This window comes from Drosophila novamexicana, unplaced genomic scaffold, assembly GCF_003285875.2.
Source record: "Drosophila novamexicana strain 15010-1031.04,08,12 unplaced genomic scaffold, DnovRS2.1 tig00000121-arrow-pilon, whole genome shotgun sequence".
NCBI classification, from domain to species: Eukaryota; Metazoa; Arthropoda; class Insecta; order Diptera; family Drosophilidae; genus Drosophila; species Drosophila novamexicana.
In genome coordinates, this window is record NW_020824773.1 from 506,258 (window position 1) to 528,620 (window position 22,363).

A 22,363-nucleotide genomic window follows, 5' to 3' on the forward strand; every position below is an offset into this window, starting at 1 on the left:
AAAATTAAAAACCAATATTTTAATTGCAAATGAAATTACAATTAGTGTTGCTAGCCTCAATTACCTGGAAACCGCTTTAGGCAGACGCTTTGCAAACATCCATCAACACACACTTTTTGTCCATTGTGCACCTTAGCCAACACCAAAAAGCTTTCAGCTGGCCGACAAGAACTAGGCCAGCAGCAACATGGCCAACCCCAACCGCTTAACCCAACAGAGTCCCAGGACTCCCACACTGACCAGGCCGGCATGGAGTCTATGCCCTGCGCCGTTCGCGGCGTCTAAGTGCAGCGCATTGCGCGCATTACATAATAAATTCTCAGCTTATTTGCATAGTTTTGCGGTTGTGAGCAATGTCCAAGCCAAGTTAATGGAATTTCGTAATAAATTTCGCAACGAGTTGGTTAAACAGACTTTAACAGCTCATTGCAGTTGGCGCTGAAAAGTGTGCTACACTTTTTTTAAGAACACCACACCAACATCCAGAGCTTAGATGCACGAGGGGAAGCACAGCAATTACAACAAGTGCCAAATGCACATCAACAACAGTAAAGCACCAAGGCAATAACAAAAGCAACGAAGCGCGGGCGCTGCAGCCGGAGCTGGAGTTGGAACAGGAGCTGGAGCAGGAGCAGGAGTTGGAGCAGCTAAAGAAATACGCCGCTGCAGACTTTTCAACAACTGTCGTCGACTGGCGGCTGTCGCCGGAAGCGCAAAGTTGCAGGCAGCCGGCGGAAGCAGCAGCGCAGTAAAAGTCGCACTACTTCTGTGGTTGTCAGTTGTTTTAACAGCTTAGCCACCCTTGCCCCGCACCACAGCTGCTCGGTCAGGTTGTAGATTGCGCCGGAAATGTGCTGTCAATTTACGCGACATCAACTTTTAAGTTCTGCCCCTTTAGTTTGATTTGCACTTACTCTTAAGTTTGTGGTGTGCTTTGTAATTGCAGTGTAACGGTAAAATTATACAACTCTTAACAGACCATATAATAAAGACTCAAATATAAAGTCCTTTTGTACCCACGCCCCCTTGTCATGTTATTAACTGGCAGCTCGCTTAAGCCTGGCGTGAATTCTGTGCCTACAAAAGGCAAACTTTTAATATTGACAGCAACTGTCAGAAACTAATGCTGCCTTTTAATACCCTACACTGCACTGCACCACACTCTCTCCAAGACTTTTTGAAATTAAGTTCACACACACTTTGCATTGATAAAAGTTTTCTGCAAATTATTTTGCGTTATGCGCGCATCGTGTTGAATCTTTTGACAGTTTTGACTGCAATTATTAATTTTTCCCCTTTTTCAATTTGTCAAGGCAAACGATATCGTAAGCAAAGGTTTGAACGCGCCGAAATAGATTTACAGCAGCGTAAAGTTTGGCAAGGCCAACGTACTTCATTTTTCCCATGGCTGATGATACCGTTACGATTTCAAAAGGTTGCAATAAATATTTATTGAATCAGAAAGATGGAAACTGGTTTTATTTAAAAAAATCTAGTGTTCTGAGAATTTATCAAAAATTTGTTCCAACCGGAAATTTAGGACTAAAAATGACCTGGGGATAATTTAATAAAAAAATTAAAACTAATGTACAACTAATTGTGTTTGCATTCCTATTATAATATATGTTTCAATCTATCTATCCAACATTTTAAATAGCACTGGAAATTGTACCTTTCCACCATGACCCACATCCATGTGGGAATTCATAGTCAGTCATACCAATATTTTACTGTACAAGCTTTAAGAATCGTGTTTTTATTTTAACTTTTCAGTTATGCTAAAGATTTTATTATGCTATTTATTCTTTCCTTTAAAATACTCAAGTCCACAACAGATATCATACATAAAATATTATGCCAAACACTTGTGACACAAGATACTTTATGACATTAAAAAGCGGCCTACCTTAACATAAATACTTCAGCGCCAGGCGAAGGCAGACGGCACAAGAGTCTGGAACTTAAGATAAGGCTGCACAGGCCGTGTTGACAGCACGTGAGGAGAGCAGAGCCAACTGACCGACTAGTCTGGACAGAATTATTACTAATGTCATAGAGCGAGGCGACAAAAATATATAGTCTTTTGGTCCTGGCCGTATCCTGGCTATGCAGAAAAAAGTGTGGCAAAGGGGCAGCAAGAAGGAAGCGCATCAATCACAAAAGAATTATGTTGGGGTAAACAAAAGCATTTGTCATGAGGCAGCAGACAACAACAACAACAATACCACCAACTGCTGCTGTTGCTGCTGCTGCTGTTGCAAGTGCCAACGGATTGAGGACATTAGCTTGGAAAGCTGCTAGTGGGCAGGGATTCAGGGCCTGGTGGCTGCTCTGTCAACTGTTGGATGGCCAAAACTTTAGCCCACACACACATGCAGAGAAAAACCAAGGCACATAAATCTGTGCCCGGCAAAAAGGTGTATGTCCATGCTGGAGTGTGTACGTGTGTGCGAATGTGTAACTTTTGAGTAATTGCACACATTTAAAATTCTTTTCACACTTGATGCCAAAGGCAAAGCCCACTTGCCCACTTGAACGCTTGTCCGCTGGCCAGCTCTTTGAAATTGAAGTTTGGGGTCAACATTCGCCAATTTCTCATCAAGCATTTATGCATAATTTTACAAAGTGCATACGAGCGGCAGCCACACAGCCTGCGGCGTCTTAGGATGGTAGCTGTAATCGCTTAGCTGTGTCCATATTCTGGCTAAATACTTGGCAGCAGTTATTAAATTTTATGCACTTGCTGCAAGTAATTTTCTCAGCCACACCACCCGCACCCCCACTTATTGGCTGTTGGATTCCTTATACTGCGTGCCAGCTTCGAGCTTCTTGGCTAAAAATTTGCATTTAAATGAGTTTAGCCCAAAGGCAGCGTATCGAAACTAAATATTTGCCATGTGCGCCAAGGCAAACGGCAGTGGCAGTGGTAGCCAGCAGGTTATTTTTACAACTTATGCAACAATGCACACATGTACACAAATATTGTGTCACAGTACACACAGCACACACAGCACACACAGCGGCACACTCTGAGGTGGGGCAAAATGTTTGCACCAATGATACGTTTGCATTTTGTTTTTAGAGATGAGCAACATAAGGGATAGTGTAAGGCAGTTCTTAACAAATTTAATTTTATATTAAAAATAAAATTTAAATTTTCTTTTTACACTTCCAAAGAAACATCTCTAGTTCCCCTTTCTGTTAGTTGGCAGCTGATTAGCAGGTCATAGCTTAGCTTAACAAAAATAATGGCTATACGTTAAACGACAATAAAATCTGTGAAGAATCTATTGAAGTAAAAAGAAAACTTTTTTTTTTACGTAGTATTATACTGCTTGTTCCAAATTGGAATTCGGTTCTGTTTCACGATAATAAAGATCAGGAGCCTGTGTGCTGATCAAAATAATTTACAAATTGAATGTTATCAGATAGTAAATCACAACTCAACTTCTCAGTATCAGCTCTGCGAATGATCGGAGATTTTATCATTACATATAACTAAAATGATAAGCACATATATTGTTAAATATTTGCTGTATGGCCTTACATTAGATCAACTATCATAAGCTACGACAAAGGATATGTTGTAAGATAGATAAATAAAAATATGTGAACATAGTCCGGACTAAATATTTGGATTCCACACTTGAACTTAACGATTTCTAAATAAAAACAATTTAATGTTTTTCTGTGTAATATTTTGCAAATATCAATTCTTAAGCAAGTGTAGCAAATAATCGTCTTTTGCACAACTCTAAAAATGCTTTTACTTTAATTTTCCTTGTTTTATTTTGTGTAAAAAGTTTAAGTGCTAATGCCCAAAAGCCAAAACCAAAGATGTACCTTAAAGCATTATTCGGCAGCCAGCATAACCAAGGAACAACAATATCTGCAAATAAAATAGAAACTGCAGCAAGCGGAAAACAAAGTGACCAAAAATGTTTTGCAATTTGTTGCTTATTTTCTTATATTTTTCTAATATTTTACTAAATTACTTACACAATTTTTGGAGCGCAGCTGTTGCCAGAATGAAAACAACAACAAGACCAGCACAAATATTTAGAATGCATACAAATGCGAGAAGAGTGCGGAGGCGGGGAGCGGAAAAACCGTACGGGAAAACTAAGTGGCTTCCGGTCTAGAGGGCGGGGAAAGATGGAGAAAAACTAAGTGCAAGCTACACAAAGTCATGGGGCAGGCGGAGCAAACTAATTGAAGCTGCTTCGGGCGCACTTGAAAAGTGTGCCAAATTCTGAAGAGCTTGTGGTCTGCCTACTTTAAAATTGACCAAGTTGCCGAATGAAGAAACTCTGCTTACGAAAACAACTGTCAGGCCGATTACCATCGAACCAATGACCTTTTGACATCAACATGCTGAACAAAAAAAATAACAACTAAGCAACGTACTTAAAATGCCAGAACAGCAACCAGAACAACAATGCAAACAATTGCAACAGCAAAAAAACTTTTTTCAACAAAATGCGCAACTTTTATATACTCTGTAAGACAAAATTATAATCTTATTGCAAGAATGATTCAAACCAAGAATTTTTGAGTAAAAAGAAAAGGGATGTACACTAGTTAACAGAACAAACATAGGAACTTCCCGCTGCCGCCAAAAAATGATAGGTCTAGAAATAAATTTAATATTATATTCTCGCAGTTCATCCGGCTTATAGGCTTAATGTGGGGTTTTTTTTATTAATTTGTCCTTGTATCAAAACTAAAAAAACAAAACAAAAATCGAAAACTTGGTTTCCAGGGTTAGGGTTTCGCTTGATGGTTCATGGCTCATAGTAAAATCAAATTAAGCATTCTTTTTATACCCAAATTAATCATATGAAATGCAAAGTCTGGCATAGCCTGTGTTACTCTGTGTTTATAGCCACAACAACTTAACTACATAAACGGCGACTCCCCGATCTTCAGCTGCCGCCCCCCTTTATGTATAGTTGGCGCTTTCTATTCATTTGCCGGCGACTGGGGGCACTTTTTGCACAGCGTTGATTTCCGTTGCTGTATGTAAAAGTGCAACTTGAGGCGCACTCGCACTCAAGTGTGTGTTGAGTTGTGTGCGTGTGTGCGTGTGTGTGGGTGAGTGTATGGAAGCTTGTGTGTGTCGACTGGCTGCAAGTGGTTAGAAAACTAAACTGTTGCCATGTGACAAGTGGCAGCTTGACGACTACTATAGGAATGAAGGAGATGCCGACGAGGACTCCGGCGACAGCGACGGCATCAACGTCAGCATCAATGACGCTTGACGCGCTCTTTGCAACAAACAAAACGAGGCAGAAAGCTGCACCTGCTGCGATACAACTGAGAAGGCAGATGATTATGAAGATGATGATGACGAGGCGATGACTTTGGCCTGTTGTTGTTTTAGTTAAAAACTCTAGTGCGCACTCAAAACTGCCACAAAAGGCTGCAGCTGCAGCAGCAGCAGCAACAACAGGGGGCAACAACAGACGCCCATTTAAGCACTCAAGTAATGAGTCGCCTCGCCTGCAGGTGCAGTCAAAAGGTTTAAAAAGGTTAAAGTTGAATCTTATAAGCAAGAGAACACACACACATAGCAAAAGCTGAACAAAACATTCACTTGGTCTCACAATACGTGGAAAATCATTTAACACCGAAATCGGATTATGAGTCTCATATGGGGGCCCAAGTCAATACATAAGACGCTTGAGCAGATTGTCAATGCTTGGCCACCAGGCAACGGGCAACAGGCAGCAAGCAACAAGCAACAGCAACAATTGAAAATCATTTGAAACCTTTCAAATGCCGCACAAAAGAAATTGATTTCATTTCAACACTCGCCCCATGCCTGAAGATTTGATTTAAGTTTACACGACGTTCTCCTTAACCCAAGCAGCTGCCGGTCATCACTCGAAGAGAACGAGAATGTGTATGAGCTGGAGCACATCGAGAAATGGGGAGGGGCATGAGCTGGCGTCCATTGCAGCTGTCTGTAGCACTTGCCGCTCAAAGTGAGAGATGCATAAAAGATATGACTGGAAGAAATTCAATAAAGTAGGCAGCAGGCGAAAAATGAAGCGAATTGGAGCGCATTTAATCCTCAGCCTGAAAGTAGGCAATACAAATATAGCGAACAAATTGCTGAAGAACGCAATTATTCGTGTGAAGAAGGAAGGCAAGAAATAACGTCCAAGCCATTCGATTCTAATACAGTTGAGCATGCATTTCCTTAAATAAAAAACGTTATAAAACAAAAAAGAAACCAACACAATCAAAATATTCCTCTTGTTAATTTTACGTCGCACTTAGATCACAGATAGACACTTCAAAGAAACCGATCGATGTCCAACACGAAAAGCTTGCTTGTTTTTTAAGCAATGTATAATCTGTTTGAATGCACATTTACAGGAATCCCGGATTCCCCCTTTCGTGCACCTTAGTTTCAATCTAGCACTGCTAAGGCCTTCGGCTCTATAAAGTAACTTCGTTGAATAGATATGGATATATGTAACAGTTTTATCTTTATTCTATTAATCTGTAAGAAAACAAAGAAAAAGATAAGCGATTTTTGAATAATTTTAATTCAAAATGAGTAGTTCAAGCATGTTCAAGAAACTATCGCTGGTGCCAATTGGCAATCGTGCTTATCAAAAGCTAGCAAAAATCAGAGCTACGACAGCATCAATAAATAATTTATGTGTACACGTAACGTGTACCTAAGCATCCTTTAAGGTTAACATTATTTATAAAATGAGCTTAAAGTTGTGAGGCCAACTGTCCTGTTCAAGTATCCGTAAAAATCTTAGATGGGCATATCAAATTAAACCAATTTCGAACACACCCATCACTTGGCGCACCTTTCAAACCTTTTTGGCTCAGAGAATGCGGGTACGTGGCTAGGAGCAAGTTTTCCAGTTAGCTAGCTTCCAACACATTAGGCTTGAAAATCTGCTTAACTAATTTGGAAGCTTCCTTAGTAATTCAATTAGCAGTAAATCTTTACAAATAGGAATTTACTGGACACATACATGGACAGACTTTTTAATATAAATTATGTGAAGCTGTGTGCCGAAAATTCCTAGGCTAGTTAATAGTTGTGCCGTTTGGTAACAAAAGGCTTACCTTCGCCCAACCGTGGGCGGATTTATCTATTCTATTTTGTAATTTTTAATTTCGTAACTAATTCGATTATTCACGGCTGACGGCACACGCTGGCAATAAAAATGACCAACGTGTAAGCCACGTTTAACACTCGGTTTATTTTTAGTTAACGGCCCAGTCACCCCCCAAAATAAAATGAAGTAGAAGCACGCCAAACAAAAGCATACGACTCTAAGATACGCTATATAAAAATAAGAGTTGCCTTCATACACATATGATTTGCAAAAGCATTTAAATTACAGTAAAAAATTAATATTGGAACTACGACTTCTGCATTTTTCAAGCTAGAATCTTTGACTTCTGCGCATTCATACAGACTGAAAAAAGATTAGTGAAACATGTCAATTCGTCAATTCAAACAATTGCCTATTTTCATTATACCCCATGCCCACTTTTAAAGGGTATACCATTTATTAATAATAGCTTATAAATTCTGTTAAATGATTTATAGGCAAAAAAAACCTAAATTTTTAAAGTTATATATAACTACACAAAAATATTTAAATAAATAAAGTGGTTAAATCCTTTGACATTCCTCTTTTGTTCATTTTAAATAAAGACAGGGTATAAAATCCAAACAAAACTATAACTATTCACACACAAGAGCTTAGCTCGAACTTTAAGCATCATAGTTACAAGCCAAAATATAATAGAGCGAAACGAAGAATTTGGCAACTTGCAAGGAACTCAACGGGTATACTCTCGTTCAGATATTCAACATGAAAGGTTTGGAAACTTCATAAAATGCCATAATAATAAAAGTCTTATTAGTAGAGCAATAAAAATCTTTTATAAATAATAATGTAAATTCAAGCTCTTCCTATTTTTTTTTATAATTGTAATCAAGATATTTTATACAAAATTTAGCAAGATAATTAAATAAATTTTACTATTTCAACCTTTTTCTATTTTTGATTTCTAATGAAATTATTAAAATATTTGTTTGATTATATTCTTTAAACACCAAAATACCCTCGGTATGTCTATTAGGCGAAGTAAAAATTGTCACAAAATGCAGCGAGCCGTGCAAATCGCACAGAAAGTTAAAAATGACCAAAGTCCGTACCGGACATAGCTCTTAGCTTGGGTCTCGCACCCGCTACCGGCACCCTTGCCGACCCCAGTAAACTAGCTGACAGCTCCCAGCCCATGCCAGTGATGACCATTTGCCCTGCCAAAAACTTAAAGCAAGGCAGAAGCAGCTAACACTTTACATTTAATTAATGCATGTAAGAGAGCTCGACTAGCAGATACTCTAACATTAACTTTTTACAAAGAAACTAGACGACATAACCTTCTGATTCCACGTCCTATAACATTCCAGCAAGCTGCAGCGCCTGATTATGGCAATCGCTTTCGAACGAGTGTGTTGCCAGTTACTGAGAAGCCAAGCGTTTGTTTTGACGAGCTAACAATGTGATAGCTAAGTATTTCAGTGAACTGAGCTTCCAGTCGTTTGGTGTGGTGTGGTGTGGTGAAGTCCAGCAGTAGACACTACACTAATTGGCCCATGTAAAATGCTTAGCGACTTGTGCCGCAATTGTTTAGACACAAATCCGAGAATCTGGCTTTTGTTTTAATATGGGCTTAACATTGGCATTGGCTTCGGATATGGCATTGTGAAAATTTATTAGCTTCATTTACCCCTGTCTGGCTGACTGAATAGCCATTTTGGGGCAGGATGTATTGCATCCACTGCTGCAGCATCTCAGCGGATGATGCTCCACATGCAATAGCTGTTGCTCAGCCCTTACACACATATCCCAAAATGTCTTTTGAAATTCCTTTGTGTGCATGCACGTGCCAACAATGTATGCATATTTTGTGGGCGTTTTGTTCTGCGACGCTGTTGGTGCGGGGTGAATGGTGGGCGGTGGAGCTTGGTGCGTTGATGGGTGTGGCATCAAAGTGCATGCAAAATACGTGCCATGCATGCCCAAGCCGCGTGCTATTTATTTTTATTACGCAAAGCATCCAAAGTTTTACACACATTACTTTTATTCTCCGCATAGCAAGTTTTCAAGTCCTGGATAGAGTAGAAAATCGCAAAGGTGGCACCCAAGCGACAAGCTGCTTGAAAAGCTCCAGCTCCACCTCTGACATGTTTAATAAATGGCAAGAGCTGTCAGGAGGCCACATTGTTTGTGTTGCTTAACCTTCAAGAAACTGACTGGAAAACTTTCCCACTCCCCATGATATTATAATCTATGAAATATGGGTTCAAGCTTGTATATTGTGTGTATTAGTATGAATGTGTGTGTGTAACAGGTATGTGGATGAACTTTCAATGGGGTTTTATATAAATTGTTCTAACACACCGGCAACATATGTTTCAGTTTTACTTAACTGCATCAATATACTTATGACAAGCACTGTTATAATAAATCGAAATATTTGGCTTTCAGTTAAGACTGTCACAATTTAGTGTTTTCTCTATTTAATGTAATGCCTTTGCTAAGAAGTTGACATGTATTATTATTATTCCGTAGAAATTTTCGAAATACAATCAGCTTTTATTAATTATGCTGAGTAATATATTTGCTTCGGATATATATAAAGCCATAACTTTATAATTTAGGTCTATATGCATTGGAATTATTTCACAAAGAATCAATATATGTTATTTGTATTTGACGAGCATAGAATTATTGATAGCTGTGTTAACCATGTTATTTTTGAATTCAATTTATGAAACTTGAGGTTGTTGGTTTTAATGAATAAATATGTAACATTGTGTAAAACGCCATATATCAATTACTTTAAGCTTATATAAACAAACAAGTAAGAGGTTCTAGTCGGGAGCTCCCGACTAGGGGATACCCTGAACCCTCTTCTTCCAACATCAAATGTATATATATATTCTATTTTAGAAGCAATATTTCAAGTTAGGTGAGTCTAGCTCTTGTTATTTGCCAAAATTGCCCAAAAAACAGGATATCGAAATCGATTTTTATCGATTGCTTGGAAACGGAGTAAGTTATCGATTATCGGAAACAAACTCGATCTGCGCGGAAACTAGGAGCATCTAGATCTAAAATTTCTCTAGCTCTTATAGTTTCTGAGATCCTTGCGTTCATACATACGGACGGACGGACGGACAGACAGACGGACATGGCTAGATCGACTCGACTATTGATGCTGATCAAGAATATATATACTTTATGGGGTCGGAGAAGCTTCCTTCTGCCTGTTACATACATTTGGATTTTGCACAAATACAATATACCCTTGTACCCATTTTTAATGGGTTCAGGGTATAAAAATGTGTTTAACAATGTGGTAGGATAGGAGGGTCGCGTAATAAAACCAGATATAAAAAAAAAAAAAACGTTATCATCCTCTTACAAAGAGTTTAAGGCCTCGTTTAAGGCCTCAACGGCATCGCCGCAAAAATGTCTGTATAACTGGAAAGAGCATCACACATTCGTGATAACTAATTTGCTTACTTATTAACACGACTACAAAATATTTGCAAATTGTGCGGCTTTGCTACATATGAAAAATAAATTATGTAACAAGCGAAACGAGCCATACACGTCGCAGCTTCATGGGCCTAATTAGCGAATAGCGTGGCGAAAACGAGGAACCATAATCAAATTACACGAAATTCGTTGAAAATTCCCTTATTTTAATAACAAATCAAAAATCAATACTAAAAAATTGCAGCGCAATTAAAAAGGTCGGAATCGGAGTGGGAGGAAAGGAGCAGATACCCATAGTTTAGCACCTAGCGATGGCTATAAAAATGTGCAATTTTCACAACACATATTTCCCTTTTGGCAACGAGCCAGCAACAAACAATGAACCAAAAAAAAAAAAGAATAATAAAAAAGAAAAGAAACAAAAAATTGGTATATAGAAACCAAATAGGATGGCAAAAAATTTGCAGGCCGTAAATAACCGGGGAAGCCAAGTAAACAGCGACTGGCAGCCGCAAAAGCCAAAACTCACTGCGAATGCGAATATTCTTGGAATTTTCATTTGTTGTTGCGAGTTTTCGGTTGGAAGAAACAGAGGGTGCGGTGCCTGTTGTTGGTGTTGGTTACTGGTGTTGAGGTCGCATAGTTAGAAATGCCCCATCCGATGCTGTCAGACCAATTTGTCGCTGTGTGTTTGTGTGTGTGTGCGATATAATGGCCTTGCTGCTGCTGCTGCTACTGCTGCTGCATTGTCGCTTCATTTTTGCTGCAAAGTGTGGCAAAATATGTTGACAGGAAATGTTATGCGAATTTCACTGCGTATAAAATGAAATTTACGTGAGTTTTTGGCGCGTGCTCTCTTCGCTGTTGTTATTGTGCCAGGTTTGCATTTGGTACTAAGTTGACGGCAAACTAGAACTTTAATAAAAATACTTAAGCATAAAAATTGTCAACAACTTAAAAACAAGTCAGGCAGAAACTATAAAGGCATTTAACTGAACATAATTGTATTCATACAGTCAATTACCTCTCATTACTATGGATGGAAAAAGAAGATGAAATACGTTCGAGGACACAGGGCTTTGATTTTGAAGACAAGTGTTGAAAACTTTGAGGAAAACAATATATTTCTCAATACAATTACTTATATTTTGAGTACAAGCATATATATATATATATATATACATCAGTATAAAGGCATAGTGGAATAAGTAATCCAATTAACGACTAATTAATCCTATGATATATAGTTCACCGATCTGCCAACTTTGACATATGTACTACCTGTAAGAGCAAGACGTATCTCTGTTAAATTTTATGACAAAAGCTTTGAAACTGACACACTAGTTTGCATAGGTACAAGCAGACGGACAAGGTTATACCAGTTTTCTTACAAAAGCTAAATTTACTACCAATCAGTCCTGTGATAGCTATTTCATATAGCAATCCGCCAAACTCCGACAAATTTACTGTCTGCAACAGATAGGCGGACCAATGTTAATTCTAAGAGACTAGTTTGCATAGAAACAAATACTTTTATAGACAGACATGTCTGACATCGATTGAAGGCGTTCCATATAAGTTACTTAACGAACTTAATGTATATTGTGATCAGTTTGTACTGATTCTTGCTGAATTAAAGCCCAATTAGACACGCGAGTGCCACAAATCCGTGACGCAACAAACAAGTCTAGATGCTCTAAAAAAACAATGCATATACTATTTGTATATGGTAAATAAAAAGAGCGTATTAATTACAAGCATGCAATATATTTAATGCACATTAGAAATAAATAGAACAAATATATAACTCGATTTAAAAATGAATAATAAGACAGTCGAGATATTTTCGTTAAGTTCAGTTACTTATTGAAAGCAGAATTAAGACAATGTTTGACTGCACGAAAAACGCATATTCAATCATTTTTCTTGGTTTTCTATTCATTGTCGTACAGGTAACTCAAGAGTTTACAAGATGTTTTAAAGTTCTGGTTACTTAAAATAATATGAATTCAACAGAGTAACTCTCAGGATGAAATTATTAATAAATGTTTGGATAAGAACAACATTACCAAAAATCAGTATGAAAAGCTAATAAAACATGGTACCGTGGACAGAGAAATTGGAAACATTGAAAGGAAATTCAAGTGCTTTATGCATTGTGTAGTTAACGAAATGGGTGTACTGGGCTCCGACGGATACCTCAATATGAAGCAAGTGGAAAGATTGGGGGAGCTACGGGACACCGATCGCATTACTTTCCGCAAGTGCAAGAAGCTGTACCATGGAGAATCAGATTCCTGCGAATATGTCTCCAATATTATAACGTGCTTTATAGCTGAGCAGTAAAACAGTAAAATTTGTGCTAAGAATCAGAGAGTTAGAATATGCAATAAACAGGGTGGACTGCCCCTTTTATAGATACTCGTAATAAATCAAATGTTGAGCTTTAAAATTCGAATGGGAATAAACTATTTAGAAAAGGTTCTTGCTATTATCAAACCGCAGCCTATAATGAAATCCGTGCTGCTGCTGATGTTATTTGTTTTGGTTTTGGCTAGCATACAGTACAAATAATCAAAGGCATACATTCCTAAATATACTGATACAATGCCGTATCGCGATCCGTTTGACTTCTTTGAATACTGTCTTAAGGTTCATAATATTACGGAGAATGTTCACGAACTGTTCGAGGCTTCTGGGAACGAAACCTGCCTGAATACAAGACTGGCAACTGCACAAATAACTCAATCAGCAGGGCAGCATGGACTTGCATCTTGTGATTGCCCCAAATAAGGCAGCTGAAGCCATTATTCATCCTGTGATTGATAACAAATAACAAAACTTCAACTTTAGAAAAGTAGACGAACTTCACAAGCAACATGCAGCACGGCGAACTCGCGCAATAAAATTAGAAGCTCACACAAATTAAAAAATAGCTAAATCATAGCTAAATCTTAAATTATAAACAACAATATAAATAAACATGTATCATACTTTTTTAATATTTTCATTCGAAAACAAGTAGATAAATGAACATAATTGTCTACGAATTTGTATTGAAAATGATTTGTACACACGTTTTTAAATTGTATAGAACAAAAGTAAATTGATTTGTAGTTAAAATATTGAATGAAAATATTTATTCCTATCTGTGCTAAATACAAAGTGAAAGCAAATATTAAATCATTAAAATAAAATATATTGTACAGTCCGGCGTCCAAAAACAAAAATTTTACTTCTGATGGTTTATTGGAAATGACTTACATAATAATTAAAAAATGTATTTAAATGGTTTGAATTTTGTTTTTTTTTTTCGATCCTAAACACATTTCTCTTTTCTCTACCTTTCCCTTTTTCTTTCTTTTGTTACTCTGTGTAACCGTTACATTTACCCATATGTGTCTAATTCAATCGATAGATGTCAATCGCTGTAATTTATATTTATTTTTTTTTTTTAGTCACACTTTTCTTCTAAGGAAGTTCAAATTCAAATTTAGAACATTACATTCTGAACCCTTATATAAAGCCCTTAAAACTTAAGTTATATATAAAAAACCAACAATTATATATTGTTTGGAAATAAAAATCAAACTTTGTTATTGATTTACTGATGTAAATATCAGTACCTTTCATTTGTTAATTTTTCTTTTTTGTTTTGTTTTTCTTTTATTATTTTGATCAGCATATTGAGATCATATATAACATTTTGTACTAATTTTATAGTATTATATTTATGGAAAATTTTCAAAATTGTACACATGGCTTAAAACCCGACCTGGACACAATAATAATAATAATATATTTGCAATCATATATACTAGAAAAAATAAACTTCATGTCAATATTTTGCGCACTTCATTTAATACAAAGGGAATTGTGCAACTCTCTTTTTAATAACTGGAATTCTAAAAACTGAAATAGGTAGATTTATTGATACACAGATAATACTTAGTTGGATAATCGTTTACTCATTAAAGAGTTATTAAACATAATTAAATGTATATCTTACGCAACTGTTAATTCAACAGCGTCATTCATAGTTCTGGCTTGTTAAATCATGACTCTATAAAAGCCAATGACCAATGTAGATGAACTGTCAAATGTTTTCATCCGAGCGAAGTGTTCGAGATCAGTTTTCAATTCAAAACACAGTTTTTAACTTCAACAATAAAAGGTACTAAGCTCTAAAATAACCAATGAAAATCAGCAATAAAATGTTAGCCCTAAACTTAACTTTAAATGTACTAATAGTTATTGCATTTATGCTGGCTTATGTACAAGTAAGTTACAATCTGTTTAGGCATATTACATTATATATATTTCGCTTACATTATAGAGCTTAAGCGTACCCCTTAACGTGGAAGAGAAATGCCTGGCTGAAAATAATGCCACCAGGCCCGAGTTATTATCCAAAATAGATCAGGCAAAGGACGAAGGACATTTGGAAAATGTTGAAAGGAAATATATGTGCTATGTGCGTTGCGCAGCTGCCGAAATGAACATTTTGAATGACAATGGCCTCCTAGATATTGAACTGTTTCAGAAGTTAGAACATCTAAGGGGTCAAAATATTGCAGTTCTCTACGAGTGTAGCCAAGTGAATAATTTGGAGAAAGATTTGTGCATTTACTCCTTTAAAATGTTGCTATGTTTGATACAAAACTTTGTCACAACCGAATATCTTAATGTAGCGCCGGGTAGACAGTAAATATCTGTCCGTCTGTCAGATTTGTATCTAATATGCGTAACTTGCATATCATTTCCAACATTTAATCAGATGTGTAATCAGAAAGTATCAACTATCAAATTGTTTGTTACTTTCACTTAGCTTTTTTCCACATACGAAAACTAATAAATTGAAATGTGGCTATAAAAACAACCGTCAAATGAATTAAACTAATAAGCTGGCCGCGATGATTTGCATAATTAAATGAAATTGCACTGTATACCACGGGGCGTATAAATCAAATTAATTGCGTTGGCGTGCGGCTTTAATTGATTTGCGATAACTGTGCATTTCCTATATAATAGTTAGAAATAGCATGCGATACACTCGTTATACAATAATATTAATAGATGTGTGCTGATATCAGCCAGAAGGCTTTTTGTTTTCAAATGTGTTACTGTGTTCCTTGGGTTGTTGTTGCTGCATACAGTTGTTGTTTGCCGTGTGCCAGGAAAAAACATTTTGCTTTTCACAATACAATTCCGTTACAGTTTTACGCTGTTTTTCTTTGTGCCGGCAGCGCATGCAACGGAAGTTGTCACGTTGCATTGCTGCTGTTGCCGTCGTTGTTGTTGTTGCTGTTGTTGTTGTTGTTGTTATGTGAAAAGAAAAGGCGCACAAATGCAGCAGCTGCAACACCCACACACTTGACTGGCTCCGGTTTTGCCTCTGGCTGCCATTGTTGGCCCGGCTTTCGATTGTCATTTCAACTTTACGCGCTTTACATACGTGTGTGCAAATGTAGGTTTGGGGCGTGCCACATTAGCGGCAAAAAGAAAAATATGGCCATGTATTGTCAACACGCCCGCCCACGCGACGTATGAGTAACGCGGCCGCGTCTGCCACGTTTCTTGTGCCATGTCAACATGCAAAACAACAACGAGGCGGAAGCGCATTGTGAACGTTACACGACTCCTCTATGCAGCGCCCCCAAACATGAAGAGGTGTGGCCGTTGCCTGCTTTTTGGTTGGCGCTCGTTGAAGCTGGTTACGGGAACGGAGCAATTATAATTTCTTAAATCGACGGAAGTTGTATAAAAGCACGCCAAAAAAAACCCCTGCAGCGCGAAGCCCTCAAAATGCAACATGATGATAATTGGTGCGACGTGCGGTATATGAAATAAACGTATAAATATTTATAATCTAGTTATATGACGTATTCTTTGAGAATAATTTTAAAGCTGTTATATATCGTAGATAAATTTCCCAAATTTTAACAATTAATATTGTTTGAATATTGTCATTTAGACTAGAAATACACAATATTATATTTACTACAGAATATGCAAAAACATGAGCATGAAAATTTCAGTTAAATACGATTCTGTTTCTTATACAGAAAATAAATTAAATTCAATGAGAAAACTTACACTGCTCAACACACTTTGGCAATTGTCAATAAAGTGTTTGGCATGTCTCAAAAAAGACACAGAAAAAAAAGAAACTTTTGCACACTGCGCTCGCAGTCGATTTGAACAGCGCCTTTTCTTTTGCCACAGCAGCAGTTGCTGCTGTTGGTGATGCTGCAGCTTCAAGTGTGCTTATCAAGAGACACATGAGGCACTGACGTGCACTCACAACGAAAGGTGAGTGGGGCAAGGAAGTGGGGTGTGGATCACTGGCTAGAGATGACGAGGCGACGAAGCGAAGCGCGTAAGTTTGCAGTTTTTCTGCAGCATTTTCCTTTGGGAAAACTCGCGCAAGTTCTGCATATGACTGCGGGCACGTCCCTGTTTGTGTGTGTCTGGCTCTGCCAATGCATGAGTGGGTGAGAGTATGAGTGCATTTGGGCATGAGTGTGTAAGTTGATTTATGCCACTTTGTACACATGTGCGTGTGGCTGTGCGAGTGTACTCACACTGTAAGTGCAAGGCTGCTGCATAAATGATTTATTGCTATTCCCGCGACAGTTTCGTTTCGCTTTCGTTTGCCACTCTGCAACAACTGGCAACATATGCACACTTGCCCACACTCGCCCACAGTCACACACCCATACACACGAGCAGCAAGACAAAGGCTTGCAGACACAAAAACTGTTTCTCTTTTTGCTATAATAAATAATTATAAATGTTTTCTTTCGGCCTCCAACTCCACATGCGCATTAATAAACCTTATAAATATTTAAGTTGCGTGAAAAATTGCAGTGCGAAGGTGACAGTTAACGGAAATGCAGGTAATTGAATGTGCCACATATAAAAGACACTGAAAGCCAACGGCAAGGCACTGACAGGTACAGTATATACGGGGCAAGCAGGTGCTAAGCCACGGCTACACCATCCATGTAAGTTTGGGCTCACATTTGCATAACGTCGATATAAACCTAGCGCCCTATACCAGATCTTGTTTGCCTATTCCATGCAAAAGTGATAGCAGATCTTAAGTACACAACGGCTGCATAAAGTGGAGGCTAATCGAATGTCAACTGACTGCCACTTGACTAAGTGCCTGAAATTATTTTGCAGCTACCGAAGCACGCTAACAAAATGTATTCCTTCCCGAATAAATTTAGTTTACATTTAACATAGGTAAATTTATAACAAAATTATTTTAAATTATATTAGGTAAGCATTCAAAATGTTTTTTGTTTAAAAGCTACGTTTTCCTATACTATAGAATATTATAGAAAAGATAAATTAGAATAATGCCAATATGTATTTTAAGAATAAATATAAAAAAAAAATGTTTTTAAACAAATATTTTAAAAACCTGCTTAAATCAAGGCACCAAACTGAACAATGAACGAGCTTATATAATATATAACACATATTTTGGCTATTTGCAGAGCTCAGGGAATTGACAATTTTTGGCAAAACAGCTCAAAGCTTCTTCATCTTCTGTTTCTGGCACTGGTAACATCAAAGCTCAACTTTGAGTTTGGCCACCCAAATATCTTTATTTCCGTTTGTTTTCACCAGCATAGCCACGAGATTCGGTTCGCCCACAGGAAGCAGGAAGTGCGCTTCATGCAGCATTTATAAAAAATCTGAAAAAGAAAAACAAAACTCATAGCTCGTGCACAGAGAAATAAAAATACGAGACAAAAGGCGTTGGACCCAACAAGAAAATTGACGCGTAAAATTGTCACAAAATGTAAATATTAAATATAGTCGTGCAATTGCATAGATTTAATTAAATTTGCAATTTTTGCTTTGTGCTGGCACAAACAAAAATGCCGAAAATTGGCCACAAGCATGCTGGCATTGGGCTATATACAACTGCATATAGCACATAAATATTTGAAAAATCTTCTCACATGAATAATTTCGTTTAAATTGCATACATAATTTGCAGTCGACAATTTAATAAATATTTCGGGCTTGCAATCGAATTTTCATTTTGCACTTACACTCGCAATAGCAATTGGCAAACATTTTATACCAAGCACCAGATAATTCAATGTTGCATTCACACACACGCACACAGATAGACACATGCACAACAACTTGCAGTGCAGCAGGTTGCATTTCAATGTTCGTTAAGAAAAAACTGCAATATTTTGAAGTATATATTGGGAATAGCACTTTGTACTACTGCTTGTTTATTCCTGTTACTTAGGCGCACTCAAATAAAAAATAATGTAATGGTCGCAGTTTTCCTATTTAAATTAAACCGCGTAAGCGATCCTAACAGCTTGCGTTTGTGTAACGACGCTATAGCGATCAGCTTTTGTCTGTCATGGTCAGCTGCGAATGAGTCAGCCGCTGCTATAAACCGCCTGCGTGCACGTTGGCAGCGCAGCTATCTTCCCTCTAATCCGGGAAAGAAAAAAGCTCTGAGACCCTATATAAGCCTGCAGGTCCCGGATATAACCCTTTTTTTTTCAAAAGTTACTTTACCATCGAAGGTCTGGCTACGGCGGTGCGGACATAGCCCCACCAAAATATTAATCTAAAAGCAACAAGTTCGGGCATCAGTCGTTTAATTCGTTTAATTTAAATTCCAACTAAATTGAACCAAAAACAACAAAAAAATAAAAAGAAAAACCCTAAAAGTAACCGATTGGCGAAATAAATTTTTTTTGTTCATTTGATGATAACCTTTCGCTCCGCCACCCGGCCACCAGCACCTCACCGGCATATATTTCTTTGTGCCAAGATCTGGTCACAGTTTTAACCAGTTCTTGCTTGCCTGCCGAAAGTAATTTTTGGAGGAATAAATCTTGCCGCCGCCGTCTCTGACAGAAAAACCCACTTATTTTGAGGCAGCCGCCACGTGTGCCAATTGGACGGCACTGTAATTTCTTGGGACGGCAATGACATTTCTGCCCCCATTAAATAGACGTCAGCCTCAACGGCGGATCAGCTGCCATACCCTTGCTCATGCCAGCAAGGGCAGGCGCCGTTTCCACAGTTTGGAATCCGGAAGAGGCAGTAGCCTTCTGGGCCCCATTGACGCGCCGCTGATCAGAAGCCCAGATGACATCGCCAATTAAGTTGGCCGGAGCGTGCAGATGCATGAAAATTGCTGTTAAATGTTTTTAGTAAAAAAATTGTTAACTAAATCTTGTGAGAGACTTCCAAAAGTTTGTGAAAAGTGCATTTATTAGGCCCTCAAAAAACCGCGTGCAAGTGCAGTGAAAAAGAAAAATTGACATCTATATACATAGCTTTATATATATAGAAAGGAATACTAGTATAAATCTATCCCCCTTCTTGTAGAGTCCAAAGTCATTTCAGAATTTTTTTTATATTTTTTTTCCCACTTATTTTCGGAGAGTATCTTCTTAGTACTCACAATTTAAAAACCCTCCTGTGCCATAATAATATAATCAAAACAATTTAAAGCCCCACAGAAGACAAAAGAAAACAAATGAAAAAAAAATTAAATAAAATTTGCTGCAAACTCTCCGCTGGAAGGCCTTTCATCGAGGAATACATGTAAGTTTTTAACCTTTTGTTTTGAGTATATTTTCTTATTTTGGCACAGATAAGCACAGCCAAACTGACATGCGCACCTGCTGAGTTTTTTTACTTTCTGTTTCACATTACGCTTTAGCTCCGATCAATATGTTTATGACCGTGTCAGTCTGGTGAATGCTTATCATCTTTGATTCTACCTACACCCCGCTCAATTACTAGCTGAAACAGAAGCAACCTAAAAGAAAAGATTTTTAACAGAATCAAATATATGTACACAAAGATGTATCATCGTATTCACCGATCAGCTGGTTGCGCTGCGCTCCGATTTGCCCATGCGCTTTGAGCTTAACCTTCTGTTGCCCATATTTTTTTCGACCATACAATTAACCATCAACTACAATTGTATTGACTCTATTATAATAACTTTTTTTTTTGCTTTTGCCGAATACACTTTAGTTCAATTTACGAATGTCATTTTTTTCTTACCTAGCTATATTCTATAATTATTAAAATGCACTTTAGCGAAATTTGGAGAGTTTCTTTTTGATCAATAAGAAAAAAAAATATTAACTGAATAGTTTATAAAATGAATTATTTTTGAAGAATCTTTGAGACATTGTAAAAATATTAACGGACTAGTTTTAGTTACTGAATTATTGTTGAATCATTAATGCCACTTGTAATAAGATGCAGATTATCTAACGGAAGGATTCAGTTTCATTGAATAATGCTTTTGTTTATAATAAATATTAATTACGGATTTTGATTATGAATTGCTAAGTTTTCTTTCCTGGTGACATGGTGATATAATGTAGTAGAAGAATGTTTTTTTTGGGATCTTCAAAACCTTAAACGCTGAAGATCATGGTTGGGAGGGTATCGAACGCGAGAGTCAGCTTACATCCAAGACTTCGCCTCTTCGGAATATATATGCCCTAATGAAAGCTATCACCATTGTATTGGCACTTTAAGTGCTCGTTAAGTTATGCCTGTTTGAGATTTTGTTTCTGCGGAGTATCGGTCTCCAATTTAGATTCTGTAGGGATCCTAAAATAAAATTGTGTATGCAGGTCGAGACATGGCAAAAAGAACCCCCCCACCCGAAAGAGCTAGGGAACAAGAGGATCCCGCCCTGCCATGCTAACTCAACCACGAGGGGCCTCGGTGACTACTTCCCGAATTATTTTGTGAAGATTGGCTGCCAACCGCCGTCACCGTTGCTACCCGATATGTATTGCTAGAGTAGCTTCACCACAGTACTTGCCACATAAATTTTTGGCGCCCAATCATGGGGCCCGAGGTTGTCTATAAAAAAAAAAAAAAAAAAAAAAAAAAAAAAAAAAAAAAAAAAATGAGTCTTTATATTATTGTCCACGCACGCTGACGTCGATGTGACTGGTTTAGTCTATCTTCCGCATGCGCAGATACTGGTAGTATACAAGATAGTAATTAGGACTACGATGCTTACAATTCAGAGCTTGAATTATGCCGAGAATCTGACCTTACTATATTGTTGAGTGCCTATATATAAACACGACTATAGTTATTAACACCAGCTATACAATCGGTCCCATACATTTGCTCGTTTTCTTTCTTATAATTTTGGAGAAACAACAGATTAGGTTTGCTTAGGTAGAAATACTTTCAAATGCAATTTTAGAATACTGCATATTTTGCTAAGATATCAGTACTGATTGCTACTTGATAGCTTGTTGATGGTTAAGTAAATCTCAGTCTTCGTGGAGCCAAAAGTTATAAAGTTAGATTGAATGGTTTTGTATTAACGATACTATCAAAGATAGTTAGAATGTTGCCCGGAACTTGGCCATATGCTGCTTTGCATATCCTTGCCGAACATTTCTGATTAGATTAAAATGTTGAATATTACAAACCGCTTTCTATAGTAGTTTCAATAAACCAGATAAATTACCTACTTTCATTGAGGCGATTATATTTCGTAATTAAAAAAAAAAAAAAAAAAAAAAAAAAAAAAAAAAAAAAAAAAAAAAAAAAAAAAAAAAAAAAAAAAAAAAAAAAAAAAAAAAAAAAAAAAAAAAAAAAAAAAAAAAAAAAAAAAAAAAAAAAAAAAAAAACAAATAACTTCTACTTTATTATATTACCAAACCAATGTCACGAATCAGGAAAATATGAATGAAGCATGTTGCCTTTACGCAGCCCACAAAATGTACAGCCGTCGTCAGAGACCGCTGATAACCACT

General features: G+C 37.2%; 2 protein-coding genes and 1 long non-coding RNA gene across 3 annotated transcripts; 2 read left to right on the forward strand and 1 right to left on the reverse strand.

Moving 5' to 3' along the window:
* Positions 1–10,457: 10,457 nt before the first annotated feature.
* LOC115757870 lies at positions 10,458–12,351 on the reverse strand. The gene is made up of 3 exons (XR_004017375.1): positions 11,969–12,351; positions 11,394–11,474; positions 10,458–11,322 (listed from the first exon to the last, which is right to left on the reverse strand). It is a non-coding gene; the product is annotated as an uncharacterized LOC115757870 (long non-coding RNA).
* Positions 12,352–12,419: 68 nt separating this feature from the next.
* On the forward strand, positions 12,420–13,023 carry LOC115757869 (general odorant-binding protein 57c-like). The gene is made up of 2 exons (XM_030698306.1): positions 12,420–12,511; positions 12,576–13,023. The coding sequence occupies exons 1-2, from the start codon at positions 12,446–12,448 to the stop codon at positions 12,903–12,905; spliced, it is 396 nt and encodes a 131-aa protein (XP_030554166.1). The 5' UTR covers positions 12,420–12,445; the 3' UTR covers positions 12,906–13,023.
* Positions 13,024–14,246: 1,223 nt separating this feature from the next.
* Positions 14,247–15,548, forward strand: LOC115757867 (general odorant-binding protein 57c-like). The gene is made up of 2 exons (XM_030698305.1): positions 14,247–14,839; positions 14,896–15,548. The coding sequence occupies exons 1-2, from the start codon at positions 14,756–14,758 to the stop codon at positions 15,265–15,267; spliced, it is 456 nt and encodes a 151-aa protein (XP_030554165.1). The 5' UTR covers positions 14,247–14,755; the 3' UTR covers positions 15,268–15,548.
* Positions 15,549–22,363: the final 6,815 nt, after the last annotated feature.

What these genes read in the sequence shown, in the direction of transcription:
- LOC115757869 (XM_030698306.1), top strand. Translation starts at nt 12,446, where the DNA reads ATGTTTGACTGCACGAAAAACGCATATTCAATCATTTTTCTTGGTTTT. An exon ending in TTCTATTCATTGTCGTACAG is followed by an intron (nt 12,512 to 12,575) that starts GTAACTCAAGAG and finishes TGAATTCAACAG; the next exon opens with AGTAACTCTCAGGATGAAAT.
- LOC115757867 (XM_030698305.1), top strand. Translation starts at nt 14,756, where the DNA reads ATGAAAATCAGCAATAAAATGTTAGCCCTAAACTTAACTTTAAATGTA. An exon ending in TTATGCTGGCTTATGTACAA is followed by an intron (nt 14,840 to 14,895) that starts GTAAGTTACAAT and finishes CTTACATTATAG; the next exon opens with AGCTTAAGCGTACCCCTTAA.